Raw genomic sequence first — 17,666 nt, 5'->3', positions numbered from 1 at the left:
GGCACATATTCAATGCGCATAAGAATGCGCAGCTAGAATAACCCTATCTGCTGCAGCGCTAATTATCTAATTCGCCGCCAAGCCTCCTTTTTGGATAACTTCAACGTCTTGTCGATACTCTTTTTATGCAAATGTTCTTTGAATCTCTCCAAATAATCTGAAAGGGCCCTTTCATTGCAACCTATGAGGGCTCAAGCACTGGTTTCATTCAGAAAGGGCCCTTTCATTGCAACCTATGAGGGCTCAAGCACTGGATACAAGTCAAGTCAAGTCATAAAATTTGTATAGCGCACTACATACCCAGAGGGTTTCAAGGCGCTTAGGAAGGGGAGGGGGATTATTTGTCGAATATCCATGTTTTAAGCTGCTTTCTGAACGCTAGGTGGTTCTGGGTGAGGCGAAGGTAGGCGGGGAGTGAGTTCCATGTTTTAGCAGCCAGGTATGAAAAGGATCTGCCTCCCATGGTGGTCTTGTTGATGCGAGGAACAGTGGCGAAGGCTTGGCTGGAAGAGCGAAGTTGGCGGGGGGGGGTGTAGAAGGACAGTCGAGAGTTGAGGCAATCTGGTCCGATGTCGTAGAGTGATTTGTGTGCGTGGGTAAGCAGTCGGAAAGTGATCCTCTTATTGACGGGAAGCCAGTGGAGGTCTTTAAGGTGACCAGAGATGTGTTCGTTGCGTGGGATGTCTAATATCAACCTGGCTGAGGCATTTTGGATTCGTTGTAGTTTCTTCTGGAGTTTAGCGGTGGTACCTGCGTAGAGGGTGTTTCCGTAGTCCAGTCGGCTCGTGACTAGAGCGTGGGTGACTGTTTTCCTTGTTTCGGGGGGGATCCAGCGAAATGTTTTTCTGAGCATGCGAAGAATGTTAAAGCAGGAAGAGGATACGGCGCTGACTTGTCTGTTCATTGAGAGTGAAGAATCTAGGATGACGCCAAGGTTCCGTGCGTGGTCTGTTGGGATGGGTGCTTTTCCGAGGGCTTCCGGCCACCAGGAGTCGTCCCATGCAGAGGGGGATTTACCTAAGATGAGGACTTCTGTTTTGTCTGAGTTCAGTTTCAGACGGCTTTGTTTCATCCATTCGGCGACTTCTTTCATTCCTTCGTGTAGGTTAGTTTTGGCGGTGCTGGGGTCCTTGGTGAGAGATAGGATCAGTTGAGTGTCATCCGCGTAAGAGATGATGTTGAGGTTGTGTTGGCGGGCGATGGCTGCGAGGGGGCTCATGTATACGTTGAAGAGGGTGGGACTGAGTGAGGATCCTTGAGGTACGCCGCAGATGACTTCAGAGGCCTCGGATTTGAATGGTGGGAGGCGGACTCTTTGGGTTCTTCCGGTGAGGAACGAGGTGATCCATTCAAGTGCTTTTCCTTGGATTCCGATGTTATTGAGGCGTTGTAGAAGGGTGTTGTGGCAGACTGTGTCGAATGCTGCAGAGAGGTCAAGGAGGATGAGGGCGACTGTGTCTCCATTGTCCAGTAGAGTTCGAATGTCGTCTGTTGCTGCGATGAGGGCGGTCTCAGTGCTGTGTTTGGCTCGGAAGCCAGATTGTGATGGGTCAAGGGATTTGTTGGTTTCGAGGAAGGCGGCGAGCTGGTTGTTGACGGCTTTCTCGATGACTTTGGCCGGGAATGGAAGAAGCGAGATGGGGCGGTAGTTTTTGAGCTCGGTGGGGTCTGCTGTTGGTTTTTTCAGAAGGGCGGTGAGTTCAGCATGTTTCCAGTCTTCAGGGAAGGTGGCGGAGTTGAGGGAGCCGTTGATGACGTCTCGGAGGTGCGGTGCTATGATGGAGTCAGCTTTGTTAAAGATGTGGTGGGGGCATGGGTCTGTGGGGGATCCAGAGTGGATGGAATTCATCAGGCGGATGGTGTCCTCAGTGGAGACTGGGTTCCAGGCGTTAAGGGTGTTCACGGGGAGAGGATGGTCTGCAGATGGTAGGGTGGGATGACTTCCGGGTTGGTTGTCAAAGCTGTTGTGGATGTCAGCAATCTTGTTGTGGAAAAAAGAAGCTAGGGAGTCGCAGAGGGTTTGAGAGGGGGTGATGTCGTTGGAGTTGGCCGATGGGTTGGAGAATTCCTTGACGATGTTGAAAAGTTCCTTGCTGTTGTGGGCGTTGTTGTCAAGTCGATCCTTGAATGCTGATTTCTTGGCTTTTCGGATCAGTTGGTGGTGAGTGCGGGTGGCGCTTTTGAAGGCGTCCTTGTTGCTGGTGGATGGGTCTTTTTTCCAGGCCTTTTCAAGGGAGCGGCATAGTTTCTTGGACTTCTTGAGATCATCGTTGAACCATGAGGCCTTCTTGTTTCCAAGTTTGTGTTGACGTTTTTTAAGCGGTGCTAAGGAGTCGGCGGTGTTAGATAACCAAAGGGTGAGGTTGGAGGCGGCTTCGTTGGCGTTAGAAGAGAGGGCTGGGGAGGTTCGAAGGAGTGATGCGGAGATCTGATCCGTGGTGATTTTGTTCCAGTTTCTCTGTAGGGTTGGTTGGAGGTGGATGATGGGTTTCGGCTTGTTGTAGGTGAAGTGAACGCAGCTGTGGTCAGTCCAGAGGAGATCCGTAGTGTGGCTGAAGGAGACATGGTTGCTGGAGGTGAAGATGGGGTCGAGTGTGTGACCTGCGATGTGGGTGGGGGTAGTGACAAGTTGTTTAAGTCCGAGGTTGGCGAGGTTGTCTAAGAGGGTTGCGGAGTTGCGGTCGTTGATCTTTTCGAGGTGAAAATTGAGGTCTCCCAGAAGGATGTAGTCTTTGGAGGGGAGCGCGTGTGGGGTGATGAATTCTGTGATGTCTTCACTGAATTTTGCGCGGGGTCCTGGTGGTCTGTAGAGGAGGGTGCCTCTGAGAGTAGTCTTGGGGTCGATGTGGATCTGGAAGTGAAGGTGTTCTGAGTTAACGAGGTTGGCGTCAGAGCTGGTAGAGATGCGGATGGATTTCTTATGGACGATAGCGATTCCTCCTCCTGTGTGGTCGGTGCGGTCCTTGCGTGTGATCTTATAGTCATCAGGGATAGCGATGGTTATGTCTGGGGCGGAGGAAGCGTTCATCCATGTTTCCGTCAGGAAGGCGACGTCTGGAGCGATGGTGTCTAATAGATTCCATAGGTCGATGGCGTGTCTGTGGATCGAGCGGGTGTTGAGCAGGATGCATTGTAGGTGGTTGGGGTCAGGAATCTGTGGTGTGGTCGTAGCGGAGATGATGTCGGTGCAGCTGAATTTGCAGGAGTAGCAGGAGAATGGTCCATGGGTGTGTCCAGGAGCGGCTTGGACGCAGTTGGGGGCGCGACCGGGGTTAAGGGCTAGGAGGGTGGCGGCATCGTAGGTAATGCGGCAGGGCTGGGCAGCGCGAGGGGCAGGGGGTCTGGCGCTGGGCGCGGTCCAGGCGCGGACGGGCGTAGACGGGCTTACCTTTGGCGCACCTTCGGCGCGGGTTGGGCGCGAACGCTGCGCGTAAACGCTGCGCGCGGGAACTACTGTCATATATGGTGGCGAGGGGGGAGGGGCGAGGGCGGGTCAGCTGGGAAGGCGGGAGCGGGGTGGAGACTAGGGCAGGGCGACCAACAACAACAACAACAAAATGGCCGGTGGCCTCGTAGGGTCGATCAGCTGCACTTTGAACACAGTAACACGCAGCGCAGAGCGGCAGTGGGAAATGTGGTGCCAGGCAGGCAGCAGCGGCAAGGGCAAGCAGCGGAGCGGCGCAAATTAATAAAGAAAATGCAAATTGGTGATTTTAAATCGGCGAAGGTATGCGGAGTTAGCGCGATGCAAATTATTCAGGCAGCAATGTAATGGCAGCCAAAGCGAGCAGCGGAGCTGCTTAACGATACCCAGCAGGGAAGCAGGTGAGTCAGGGAGCAGCGTAGGGAGCGTCCGAGTCCGCTGGAAGCAGAACGGTCACAGCGCGTTAGGGTCAGAGTGCGTAGGTAGAGCTTAGTGGGAGGGCGGGTCAGCTGGGAAGGCGGGAGCGGGGTGGAGACTAGGGCAGGGCGACCAACAACAACAACAACAAAATGGCCGGTGGCCTCGTAGGGTCGATCAGCTGCACTTTGAACACAGTAACACGCAGCGCAGAGCGGCAGTGGGAAATGTGGTGCCAGGCAGGCAGCAGCGGCAAGGGCAAGCAGCGGAGCGGCGCAAATTAATAAAGAAAATGCAAATTGGTGATTTTAAATCGGCGAAGGTATGCGGAGTTAGCGCGATGCAAATTATTCAGGCAGCAATGTAATGGCAGCCAAAGCGAGCAGCGGAGCTGCTTAACGATACCCAGCAGGGAAGCAGGTGAGTCAGGGAGCAGCGTAGGGAGCGTCCGAGTCCGCTGGAAGCTTAAGTGCCACAAACGTTCCTTACTTAAGAGTTCTGAGCTCTGCTCTCTTTGTCTGGTGGCACCGTTTAAGAGGACCACACTGCATGAATCTTTTTTGCAGCTGCAATAATTACGGAATCCGGGGGAGGATCCGCCCTGAGGAACAGTGAATCTTATTCTGGAGGCTTGTACTTCAAGATCCTCGCAAAAACCGCCTTGAGTGATGCCGGCGAGAGGAAGGTGTCCATGACCGGTTGCTGGAGCCCAGATACCAAAGGTAGCAATGGTCTTGCCGTTGACCTTTGGTGCAAAGCATCAAAAATAACAGGTTGATGTTTGAGGAGTGGGCTTATGCACCCCTATAGCCAGCACCTCGTGGAAAGTATTATCATCCACCGGGGAGATTCTCGAAGGTGGCTGTCTGTCAAGGTGGGAGGATAGTCCTTTTTCAAAGAATGCGTAAAGCTTGAGGACCACAAAGGTGATCTATGTCTTTAATGATGGCTACGTGCAGAGGACCTCCTTCATGGTGATGGAGTTGCTGCCGAGCAAGTTCTCGCCCTCCGGTGAATTAGTAGGAGAAAGGTCTACCGTCTGAGCCAGAGGCGATCGGTGCAAAGGACTACAGTAGTCCAGAGGTTACTACACATGCATTGTAGAAGATTTCTACCAGTGGTGCACTGGTATTAGTCATCTAGGAGATAGTGAATCCCCCTGCACAGCAAGGGGATAGTCACCTATCTGCTGTGCTTCCTTCGGTGTCTGCCTCTCAGAAGACAGAGAAATGGGACTGCTTGGCGTCGAGAGGCACCTGTGGTGATCCTGACTGCAATCTTGTAGATGCTGAGCGCCCCTTCGATGTTGAACGCGTAGACTTCAAGCACTTTACAGGTGGAGATTAGTGTGTTGATGCCGACAGGGATGAGTGCCTCAACGTCGGCCAACATAGCACCAGAGTGTTAGGATGACTTTGGCGACGTTCAAATTCTCGACGGTGGGAGAGGTGTCGCCAACGGAGACTAGGGTCTTGACGTCAGAAGAGACCCTACTGGCGGGTTCTTTGTCTTCAATGTCAGACGAGAACCCGTCGACGGAGTGTGTCCTCTGGATATCGATCGTCGTCCTAGATGATGTCAACGTGGACAAAGTCTTCGACGTGGACTGCCGCCAGTTTGACGGAAACACTTCGCCTCGACGGTGAACGCCTCTGAAGTAGCGAGAACTGTGACCGATTATAGAAAGCTGGCTCTGTATATACTGTACCAAAATGAGGTACTGTGTGCACAGAGTCCAGTGGAACCCCAAAGGTAGGCAGGGGTAAAGGTAGGCAGAGGTAAAGGAAGACAGCATCTTACTCTCCATTTGTGGCAGTGTGGGTGATGGGATTTGTAGTTTCTGGTGCAAATCTGAGTCCTTTGTTTGGTGTTTTTCTTTTAAGCCTTATCCTTGTTCTGAGATTTAGGGTTTATGTTGGTGCTTTTCTGGCTGCTGTGTTTTTCTGTATTAATTAAAAGCGAAGAAGCAAAAGCATAATCCTCGCCTCCGTGTGCTTAATAGAATTGAAACTTACCGTTACAATTGTTAGGCAAATTTCGATTATTCAAGTATTTATGACCATCAATGAAGATCTTCTACGCGCAATGTTTTATTGAACATACAGAAGCATAACCTAATAAAGCTGCAGCAGAGTAAATCACAATATTTGAACTCTGCAGCAGTGGTATATCTTCAACAAGAAGCCATTAGAACATTTGCACAGGGATATTCGAGGCATCCTTGTAAACATTCTTTATGTATTTACACGAAACCAATACACCTCTTAGCCCCATTCGCACTGAATTGACAAATTAACATTCTGATCATAATATAATGCTTGTAACTGGAAAAGGGTGCAGTGGAGAAAAGGTCGGAAGCATGATTTTCAAACAGCTTCACATGCTTAAGTTCTCTACTGGGCAGTGTCCCATTTGTAAAGCGAATCAGATGTGCACAGAGAATCTTTGAGGAATTACAAGTTTAGACAAAAGTTAATATGTTTGGAAATAGGGTTTTAGGATGGTGACAAAAAAGGTAAAAGTAGGGAGAAACATTGGGAAGGAAGAATGGATGAAAAGCAACATATGCATGGACATGTTATAGAAATAAGAACGGGTGAGAGCAGAATGGTGGGGTGTAGGAGATGTGACTACAATGTAAACTGCAGAGGAGTGGAGAGAAATAAACAAACAACTATGTTAGCACAGGCATCGTATTAATAGCCTGGAAATACACATCCAAAGCTCATTAATTACAAAGTCCCAAATACCATTTAAGATTCTATATATTCAATTTTCCAATTTTTTTACATAAAGAATTCCTTTTGCATTTACCCAAATGAAAAACATTCTTACCTCAACATTGCAGACACGTCTTTGAACGAGTCAGGAAATCTGTTAAATTACAAAATTACTCAATTTTATCAAACAATTCAGGATTTTTAAAAATAAATACAGCATCTGCTTGCCTGTTAGAAAATTGCTACAATTTAAAAACGGCAACAACATTTGTTAATGTAAATACACATATCATTAACCAGAACAGATTTTCATATCACAGCTCAGACTTGCATACAATAATGGCCAAGTAAAAAAATGCAAAACTGTCCAAGTCCAGAGGGATCTGGTAAAAATTAAAGTGCACCAAACAGGAAAATTGAGCAAACAGAGCTGCCCTGTAAACGGAAGTCTGTAAAACTTGCCTTGAGAACTCCGGTCTAATATAGACTTGCGTATGCCAGAATCATACAAACAAACAAACAGACCGGCAATTAAAAAAATTATTATGTAATGATAAAAAAAAAAACACTACAGTTGGCCAGTCCCAAAACAGGGTAGCCTTTGAAAATGGAGAAGCAAACCGTTATCGGCTTTTTTGTGAAAGACAAAATAAGCAGGCTAATACAGATGAAAACAGAAAACTATAATGGAGACGCACTAAAGACATAAGGACAAAGCTGCTAAAAGTGAACACATTTTAAAATTATTAAAATATTTCCTTACCTTTCCCGTATCACCCGACATTTGTTTAGGTGATTTTTACTGTTCTGGTGATTAACCCAATCCTAACCAGAAAGGAAAAAAAAAGGATAGCTTTCATTTAATTGATTTTGTACTATGTACCAACATTATAATATATATAATAAAATACATGTTCTTGGTGTGTTGTATGCTATTCATTGCCATTAAGTGTGGGGGGAGGTATGACTCAAGAGTTTTTAGCAGCTTCCCTACCCAAACTTAGCACCCATATAAGATATTGGTTCATTTGCAAGGGTTTTTAAATAGCAGAAACACACTGCTGTCGGCTTGGTGTATTGATTTTTTTTTTTTAACATGACTCAGTCAGTTAAGGTTACAATTCATTGCTATGCCTAACAAAAAAATATTTCTACCTCAGTCGACTTATTACTTTTTTTGTTCAAATCTGTTTTTATTGTGAACACAGCGATAAGCCTACAACCTCGTGCTGAGGCGGGCCGCGCATAAAAGAACTCATAGGCGTATACCAACTGTGGCGGGGAAGAAGCGTTAACACAGCGCCCTGCCTACAACCCCGCTAAGGGGGCCGGCTGCGTGGCCTAGGGATGATGGTCGCAAAGGTTGGCTTTGCGCGGGTGGCATGCAGCTACGCGAGAGAGGCCAGCATAGAATAGCTAACTGTAGTGTCACAGATTTTAAAGGCCCAACAAGGCTCAACTGCCCCATAGGGAGGCGAAGGCCAGGATGGCAAGTAGGAAAGGAGAAAAAGTCAGAGGGTAGCTAGGTAGAGATGAAAGGGGGGCAGGGAGAAACAGCGGCAGCATCGTAGTTTCGGGTAGGGGGCGGAGAGCGAGCGGGCATGTGGGGTGTAACATCGCCTGTATTGGGGAGGTCAGTTAAGGGCGTAATCTGCTTGGGTCGGCTGGGATAAGGGCGTCGTCAAATAGGTGAAGAGCACGAAGCCTAGGAGGCATGTGGCGCGCGTAGCTGATGGAGCATAGGTGGCGCACAAGGGGTTCCCACACTGCTTTGAATCGTGCGTCTCTCGCTTGTATCCGCGCCGTAAGCATTTCCATAGCAAGGACCTGCCAAAGGCGCACAAACCAGGAAGCTATCGGCGGTGCTTCAGCCCGCTTCCAGTACAATGCGATGAGTTGCTTGGCTGCGCCTAGCATTTGGAGCGTGAGGATCCAGTCGCTGCGCGTGAGGGCCCTAAGCGCAGGGGGTCGGATGCCTAGCAATAGCGTGCACACCTCCTCAGGTAGGGGGAAGCCCAACACCCTTTTGATGTGACTTAGTACCTCCTTCCAGAAAACAGCTAGAGTAGGGCACGTCCACCAGATATGCACAAAGTCACCAGTCGCAGATCCACACCTCCAGCACAGCGGCGAGGTGGTAGGGAACATTTTGCCAAGTCTCAGCGGGGTATAGTACCATTGCGTGAGCATCTTGTAGGCGTTTTCCCTCTGGGGGATGCTGCGGTAGATTTTGGGGATATCGTTCCACAGCCTGGCCCATTGGGAGGGTTCTATGTCGACGCCTGCTGCCGACTGCCATTGCCTCTGGTAGGGGTGAGTAGGCGTTGAGGTGGGATGCTGCAGTATGCCATAGATTTGGGAGATAAGCCTCTTCAGCCCCCCCAGGGAACGTGCCAGTTTCTCAAAGGGCGTGTAGGCCCTGGTGGCCGCCCGGTACATGTCATCTCCCATAGTCCAATGGCGCAGCTGGGCGTATTGCAGGCCAGCATTCGAGGGTAGTCCGAATTCTTCCTTGCAGTCCTTCCACGATTTGGGCGAGCCTCCAATGAAGAGGTCTCCTATGACCCTGCAGTCCAGCTCTCGAATGCTCGAGTCCGGGCGGCGTGAGGAAAGTGCGGGTTTCCAGCGATTGGGGTGTGCGGAGACGGGAACGAGGTGAGACCTTTGGACACCGCTATCCTGTCCCAGATATCCAGGACCGTTTTCGTCGGCACCGCCATGTATGCACTCCTGGATCGCGCCACTCGCGGCAACCAGGGCAGATCCCATATAGTACGCCCCGTGACTGCCCGGTCCATGTGGAACCAGTCTTTATCGCTTTCACGTGCACCCCCATTCCACCACGAACCGGAGGTGCGCTGCCCAGTAGTAGTGTAGTAGATTCGGACAGGCGAGGCCGCCCCTATCCCTCGGTTCCATAAGGACCTTCTGGGAGAACCGGGGGCGTTTTCCACCCCAAATGAACGACGTGAGGTCGCGCTGGAGACTCCTAATGCAGTGGAGTGGGATCGGAGTGGGTAGACACTGAAAGACAAGAGAATTCTGGGGAGAATCGACATTTTAACCGCGTTGAGGCGCCCCAGTCACGAGACCATCAAGGGCTTCCATTTCCGTAGGTCTGCTAGGACTTCTTTGCGGCATGCCGTCCAGTTCCTCGCGGACCAGGAGTCTAAATGGGGCGTCAGATCAAGGCCCAAGTACTTAATGTGGCTCTCCGCCCATTGGTAAGGCACAGCCCCTTTTAGGAACTGGACCTCTTCCTCAGGGATGGTGAGGTTGAGCGCCCAGGATTTGGTGTGGTTTATTTTAAGGCCGGACGCCCGCTCATATAGGCAAAGCACCTCGTGTACCGCTGGGAGGGAGTCGCGAGGGCGCGTAAGAGTAAGGATCAGGTCGTCTGCGAATAGCGCCACCTTGTTGTCACGTCCCCCGTGGGGTATTCCGTGAATGTTAGGGGTACGCCTTATCAGCTCCGCTAGGGGTTCCACCGCGAGGGCGAACAAGAGTGGCGAGAGCGGGCACCCCTGTCTCGTGCCCCTGTGAATCGAGAGCGGCGGTGTCAGCTGGCCGTTGACCCTGATTCTGGCCTGCAGTCCAAGATAAGGGGCCATGATTCTAGCGATCATTTTAGGACCAATACCAAATTTCTGGAGAACCCCTCTCAAGAAGGCCCAGTCGACCCGATCAAAGGCCTTCTCCGCGTCAAGCGAGAGAAGACAAGCTGGGATGTCCCAATGCCGCACCTTCCCCACTAGATGCGCCAACCTGCGCACGTTGTCAGCCCCCTGTCGATCCTGAATGAACCCCACCTGGTCCGGATTTATTAGTCCCGGCATATACGGGTCCAGTCGTTTGGCCAGAATTTTGGTGTATATCTTCAGATCGGTATCCAGGAGGGCGATAGGGAGCGCACAGGTCGGGATCTTTCCCAGGCTTAGGGATCAGGGCGATTTCCGCCAGCCCCATATCAGGGGACGGGCCAGAGGTGTCGGAGAAGGAGCGGTATAGCCGCAGTAGGTATGGGCGAAGCTGGGTCAGGAATACGCGGTAAAAGGTCAGCGGCAGTCCGTCCGGACCCGGTGTTTTCCCGGTGGGGAGGTCCTTTACGGCCGCAGAGATCTCCTCCTCCTGCAGGGGTTCCTCCAATTCAGCCGCACAAGCCGGTGGCAGCGGAGCCCCCTCATAGTCTGCAAGGACGGCCTCTCGCGCCTCCGCCGATGTAGCTTCCTCTGCATATAGGGAGGAATAATAAGCAACGAAGGCCTCCTGCTTGGCTTTTTCAGTGGTGGCACAAGTGCCAAACTGCCGTCTTACATTGGCTATATGAGCTCGAGCCGTACGTGCCCGCAGTCTACCCGCCAAAAGACGCCCTACCTTGTCCCCACCCAGGTAGTATCGTTGTTTAAGCGCCAGCAAGGAGCGTTCCGCCTTGTTGGTGCGCAGCGTTCGGAGTTGCCCCCTGAGGTTGGCGAGCGTTCTCTTAGACGCCTGCGAGGGACAGTCCCTGTCTCGGGTTTCCGCCTGTTTGATCTCGCTGGCCAGGTCAGTTTCCAGTTTAAACGCCTCCCGTCTTCGTGCCACCGCCAGGGAGGTAATGTGGCCTCTAATGGTGGCCTTAAAGGCATCCCAGACTGTCGGGAAGGGCGTGTCTGAGTGATCGTTAAGGGCGAAATACGAGTCTATGGCGTCTCGGATGCTGGCAACATCCTCCGGGTCTCGGAGGATGCTCGGAGGGAGGGTCCATCTCCGCTCCCGAGTGGCACGAGCCAGCGGGTCTTGTAGCAGAAATTCCACATGTGCATGATCCGACAGCGAGATATCGGAGATGGTGGCCGTCAGTGAATCCCGAGTCAACTCAAGGGAAGTGAAGAGGTAGTCAATACGGGAGTATGTCCTGTGAGAGTGCGAATAAAAGGAATAGTCCCGGGCTCCCGGGTTGCGGTAGCGCCACACATCCACGAATCCCAAGTCCGTGATCTGCGCCCTAAGGGCAGAAGACATTGCGCCCGCGCCATTAAATTACGCCCCGCGCGATCCAGCTCCGGATCCCATACAAGGTTGAAGTCCCCACCCAGGATCGTGTGGGAGTCACCGGATTTAAACTGATCTCGCAGAAGCGCTTGGAGGTATTTATCCTGCGACTGGTTGGGTGCATACACGCCTGCGAGGGACAGTCCCTGTCTCGGGTTTCCGCCTGTTTGATCTCGCTGGCCAGGTCAGTTTCCAGTTTAAACGCCTCCCGTCTTCGTGCCACCGCCAGGGAGGTAATGTGGCCTCTAATGGTGGCCTTAAAGGCATCCCAGACTGTCGGGAAGGGCGTGTCTGAGTGATCGTTAAGGGCGAAATACGAGTCTATGGCGTCTTGGATGCTGGCAACATCCTCCGGGTCTCGGAGGATGCTCGGAGGGAGGGTCCATCTCCGCTCCCGAGTGGCACGAGCCAGCGGGTCTTGTAGCAGAAATTCCACATGTGCATGATCCGACAGCGAGATATCGGAGATGGTGGCCGTCAGTGAATCCCGAGTCAACTCAAGGGAAGTGAAGAGGTAGTCAATACGGGAGTATGTCCTGTGAGAGTGCGAATAAAAGGAATAGTCCCGGGCTCCCGGGTTGCGGTAGCGCCACACATCCACGAATCCCAAGTCCGTGATCTGCGCCCTAAGGGCAGAAGACATTGCGCCCGCGCCATTAAATTACGCCCCGCGCGATCCAGCTCCGGATCCCATACAAGGTTGAAGTCCCCACCCAGGATCGTGTGGGAGTCACCGGATTTAAACTGATCTCGCAGAAGCGCTTGGAGGTATTTATCCTGCGACTGGTTGGGTGCATACACGCAACCCAGGGTGAACTGTGTGCTCCCCAGCTGTACCGTGGCTCGGAGGAAACGCCCGTCAGCACTCTTGTAGGGTTTCGCGGGTCCCCGTCTAAAGCCAGCCCTGCAGAAGATTGCCACCCCCGCCGTTTTAGTGTCAGCAGATGCCCAGAATTGCGTGGGGTATCTAGGGTGCGCCATGCGTCCGGTGTCCCCCCGCAGAAGATGCGTCTCCTGGAGGAGGATGATGTCAGGGGAGTGGTGTAGGAGATAGCGCCATACCTGATTCCGCTTATTGGGGGAATTAAGCCCTTTGACATTGAGTGACAGGACCTTCAGAGGTGCTGGGATATTCGCCGTCATCGCACTAAGGGAGTCGGGCCGCTCAATCACCCATGGTTCACCTCCCCCCGCAGACAGGGCAGTGGTCGCCTCCCCCCGCCCCCATCGCGCCAGCACCCGCGGCGTCCACCAGGCCACCGCACTACAGGCATGGTGTATAAGCCAGAGGAAAGACAGCGCAGGCAAAAAGTAGGAATAAGAGAGAGAGTAGGAAAATAGAGAGTACGGGGAGAGAATATAACCACAACAGGCCAACAGGGCCGCAATACAGTGTCCCAGGTACCGGGCATCCTCTTTCCGAGGGTTCGGATGAACACAGGAATGTCACTTCCTACGGGACAAAGTGAGGGGGTGAGTGTCCGAGAGTAAGAATCCTGATCGTCCCGCTGCCCATCTGCCCCGCTGTCTCGAGCAAGTTCGGGGGCAGCAAGAGCCGAAACCCCGCAAAGGTACATAAGCCTTAGCCAGAGGGCAAGAGGACAATAAGGCTCGATAGTGGGGGTCCAGGTTCCGGAGAGGAAGGATGTCACAGGCCGCTCCCTCCGGCCCACCGTGGAGTGGGGTGGAGGCGGCCCGCGAGGGACGAATGGGGTCCCCAGCACCATCGACGGCTGGACAAGTCCACTATTGAGTGACAGGGTGGACCCGTACGTCTGTAGGTCGAGTCCAATCTCCGAAGCAGCACCGGCCACGTCCCTGCCATTTAATGGTCATCTGGAGTCGGGGGTCGATCGTCTCCTTCAGCTCCAGAGGCGAGGGGCTGGGAGGCCTGCTCCTCGCGGTCGCCCTCAAGGGAGGGAATGTGCGCTATAATGTCCTGCTTGGCTTGAAAGGTGGAGCAGCTATCCAGTGGGGGGGTTCGGCGATGTCGGCGTACCGTGGACCAGTCCGGGCGGGGGGGGGGGGGGGGGGGAGCCCTCTCTTGGCGGTGAGAGCGGGAGGGGCTGTGTTCCGGGGTATCCGGCATGCCAAGCAGTTGGGCCGCCTCGCGGTAGGACCGGAGGGCCCTGCGTTTATCCTCCCACCGAAAGATGAGGGCAAAGGGGTGTCCCCACTGGTAGGAGATGTTGAGGGCCCGCAGTCTCTCCGTGATCGGGCGGAAGACCTTCCTCCTGTGGAGCGTGTTAGGGGCCAGATCTTGGAAGATCTGTGAGGCCCCCCGGTAGCAGGACACCGCCAGCGGCCGACGGGGGAGGGAGGCACAAGGAGGGCTGCTCACCGTGGTATCCCGCGGCGGTCCAAGAATCTGGAGTCGGGTCCCGCAGGGTGGGGTCCTCTGGCGACCTTTCCAGGCTCGGCCTCCAGTCTCCGCAGGTGGGGCACAGGCAGTCTCCGATACCGCGCCAAAGCCGAGGATTGGCCCCGCTCGGAAGGAGCTGGGCCAGGCGTCTCGGCGGCGGACCCGTCAGCAAGATGGCGACCAGGAGTCGGTCGCGGAGGCCTCGGAGCTCCGGCAGCCTCCAGCGGGATCCCCCACAGCCAGGACTCACTCCAGGGGCACAATGCAGATAGGACTTGCAGCACACAGGGGGGTCCCCAGGAAAAACCCCCGAACTTCGCAGAAGCAGGCTTATTGCACAGCGGGGCGACGGAGCTCGCACAGGACGCGTCCGCTCACATCGCTGTCTCGGCCACGCCCCCGACTTATTACTTTTAATGTGCCAACTGTACAAAAACAATTTTCCAAAACACAATTACAGATTTTTACTAATTAACATGTAGGACATTTACATCAGTGTTTTTCTTAGTGCGGTCAGTTAGCTTGTTCTAGCCCTTTGACGGTTGTGTAAGAAGGGCCATGTCAAAAGCAATTTTACTCATGAACCATGGAAGATCGGTTGGATAAATATTAATAAGCATTGGGAAGGGTGCGTGGCCAAGCAAGACGTGTGACAGGACTCGCTCCGGAGCGCCTTGCCCTGCAAAATCCTGTCTAATCATGCACCCATACTGCTACAACAGCCTGGGAACTTTAACCCCTCTCTACTCCCACCCCCACCACCATGTGGGGGAAACATCGCTGAAATGGAGGGGCCGCTCTGCTGTCCTGGCGGGACCCCTTGAGTGAGGCGGTAGTGGACAGCGCGGAGGAACGACTGTGCGGCCTACAACAAGGTCGACTAGGATCGGTGTAGAATCTGACGCGCAGTTGCCAGGCCCCATAACTCTTGGGCCGGCTCTACCGGAACGTGTCTGTTGGGGATTCAGCAGCAGCTTGCCAGCCTGATGTGAAGTGCGTGCCTCCTGGCAAGCTAAGCCAGGAGAAAGGGCCGCGCTGTCGGGCTGGTCTAGTGCACACTAGTGTTGAGGACGCACTAGTGTTGAGGACGCGGGCTGGCATGCAGGGGCTGGAGGGGAGGTTGCTGCCCTCAAAGACTGCCGGGGGGTACAACTGGTGCCTGGTTACAAACTGAGACCGGAGTTTCACGTCAGTGCCCCATGGTCTGCAGTCCGCTTTCAGTGGCGGGCCCCCTTGCCGAGCCAGCAGTAAGTTCCGTCCTAGAGGAGAGGGTCGGGAGCGAAATCCAGTGACTTGCACTAGGCTGGCCTGTGCTGGGGGCACCAGGAAGCTCTTGCAGAGGCATCCTTAGATGCACACGAGCTGACGGAAGCCCCCTCCAAGACTATTTTCGGTAGCAAAAGAAGGACCTTCATATTCTGAACCGGAAATGCCTTGGGCCTCTCTGGCTCACTTGGGCCTTGGCAGTTGTCTGCGGCGGAAAAATAATCATCAGAGGTGAGGTGCATGGAAGGGGGCCTCGGGGTGAACTGTGCCCACTTGGTGCCATCTGTGCTGACCTGGATCCCGCAGCTGGGGTTGAGAGGTGCCCCCGGGAAGAAAGGGGGTTGATCCCCCAATCCGATGGTTAGACCAGAGCAAATTTGCCACTCCGCCAAAATCACTGGTAGTCCAGAGAGCTTTTCTGCTGGTGGCAGTACAGCACTGCGACAGGGGTGGCTTTAGAGGCAGCAGAAACTTAGCCACATGCTTATGTTCTGGGGCTTCAGAACTGAGAGGCATGGGACTGGTTCTAGATAGTGGCCTCTGTCTGTGGAAACCTCTCTGCAGCTCGACCTTTTTCAGCTAAGGTGTTCAAGTTCCACTCTGATGGGGAGGGAAAGACGCCCAGCCCCACTAGGGGAATACTATTGGCCAATATGCCACCCTCACTTCGGCCACTCAGCAGCAGACACTGCACAACCGCTCATAAGGAGATGCGAACAGTGCTGGACTGACATTCAGGCAGTGATCAAAGGATCGTCTGTGGCACTGAGGGGACGATTAAGCCAGTTCCTTTAGAGGTGAATCTTCTACGCACTGACCTGTGGAAAGTGCCTGAAACGGTCCACATGGCGGAGGGCTCCATTGGTGATCTAGAGTCAGAAGTAGTCTCCCTAAAACAACAGGTGTAAGCTGGCTCTGAATATACTTACCAAAGTAAGGTATATTGTGCAGAGTCCTGTGGATCTACAAAGGCTTACAAAGGAAAAAGTAGAGAATACCTTAATGTCTATTTGTGGTAGTGTGGGCAAGTAGGTTTTGGTGTGGGTGGGACCTCTGTTGGCTGGAAGAACAGGGAGCTGGAAAAAAACGGGCAGGGATGGTGGTACTTGGTCAAAGGGTGGCAACTGGATCAGGCTGGAACTGGAGGCCATTGGTAAGCTAGGTGTCCATGTTCACGTCATTGGCCTGGTTATTGCCAGTGAACATACAATTTGAGCCCTGAAGAAAAATACTACGAGCCAACTTACATCATAATATTGATTGTTGTTACTGCTACATGCCTCCAACAAGAACATCTAAACAATTAATCTTCTGGTAATAACTACTGGCACTTTATGTTGAGCTTTCTCTTGGTGACTAATGAAAACAGACCCCTCAATGCTGATGTGAGACAGCAAGGAGTCATCTCCTCTTATCACTCAGAGTGGCCCACAAGTTCTAATCAAAATCACTTGGTGGCCCATTTTGTGTTAAAAAATGTCATTCTCCCTCATTCATTCCCCAATATATAATGTTAAATTTTAAATCTTCCCTGTTGCAATAACTAGGAAACTAAATAAACACTAAGGATATTAGTTTTTCATTCTCCACTGGTTAGAGGCGGCAGACCCGAGAGCAGAGGACGGCCCGGGACCAGGGTTCGATTACCGGCGCGGCAGGTTTCTGGACCAGGGTCAGCGGACTCGATAATTCTCTCGCCTCGGTGCCCACTCTGATCAGCGATCACACTCGGCAACTCTGGGCATTAGCTTGCCTCATCTTCACTAACGGCCCCACCAGACCGCTGGGGATGCCTGGTCTCACCCTGGAGATACCCATTAAGGGACCATCTCTCAGGGAAGCCAGGAAGGGTTTCGCAGCGGTCGAAGCGCCTTGGGACCCTACGGGTAAGTAGTGCGCTATATAAATGCCAATACATTTACATTTACATTACAAAACAGCCCACACACAATTCGAGAATAATGAAGCTATGAAGGAAAAATCCAACAAAATCATTGTTTTCTTCACAGAACTCTTCTACAATCAACAAGCGTAGTACAAGGAAACAAACTTTTTGGAAAGGAAAAATAAAAACTCTCCGCATCGGAATAACGGACAATGTTCTGAGCTCCAGTTCATCAGTAGGCATGAATCGGAATATGCATCTAAGTATCACGATAGGAACACCATCTGCAAACGTTTTTGCAGATTGTAGCCATAGAAACAGGAAGAAACAGAAACTACTGTGGAAAACAGACACCAAAGTTCCTGACGCTACTTAAAACTGCTCAGTTTGTCACCAGCATGAACTCCAACTAAATACGTTACAAACAGGTAGACACATAATTCAAAATCCTCTGACCACATGGACCTGGTGGGAACCTATTATTTTCAGGTTAAGAACAATTTTAGAAGTAAAATGCACTGCTGTATATTGTTTAATTGATAACAATAAATACCAACAAGA

At 52.4% G+C, this 17,666-nt stretch overlaps 1 protein-coding gene across 2 annotated transcripts in view; it reads right to left on the bottom strand.

Annotated features, from left to right (window-relative positions):
- Positions 1 to 17,666, bottom strand: part of LOC147725998 (uncharacterized) — a 162,212-nt gene that overhangs the window by 109,901 nt on the left and 34,645 nt on the right. For both annotated transcript variants that reach the window (XM_086960112.1, XM_086960113.1), the window contains exons 3-4: positions 7,325 to 7,386; positions 6,677 to 6,715 (exon numbers count right to left, since the gene is read on the bottom strand). In XM_086960112.1, the coding sequence (XP_086816238.1) occupies positions 6,677 to 6,715; positions 7,325 to 7,386 (101 nt within the window). The remainder of the gene's footprint in view (positions 1 to 6,676; positions 6,716 to 7,324; positions 7,387 to 17,666) is intronic.

The sequence above is a fragment of the Lissotriton vulgaris genome, chromosome 3_1 (assembly GCF_964263255.1).
Source record: "Lissotriton vulgaris chromosome 3_1, aLisVul1.2, whole genome shotgun sequence".
NCBI classification, from domain to species: Eukaryota; Metazoa; Chordata; class Amphibia; order Caudata; family Salamandridae; genus Lissotriton; species Lissotriton vulgaris.
This window is presented reverse-complemented; position numbering and strand designations above follow the sequence as displayed.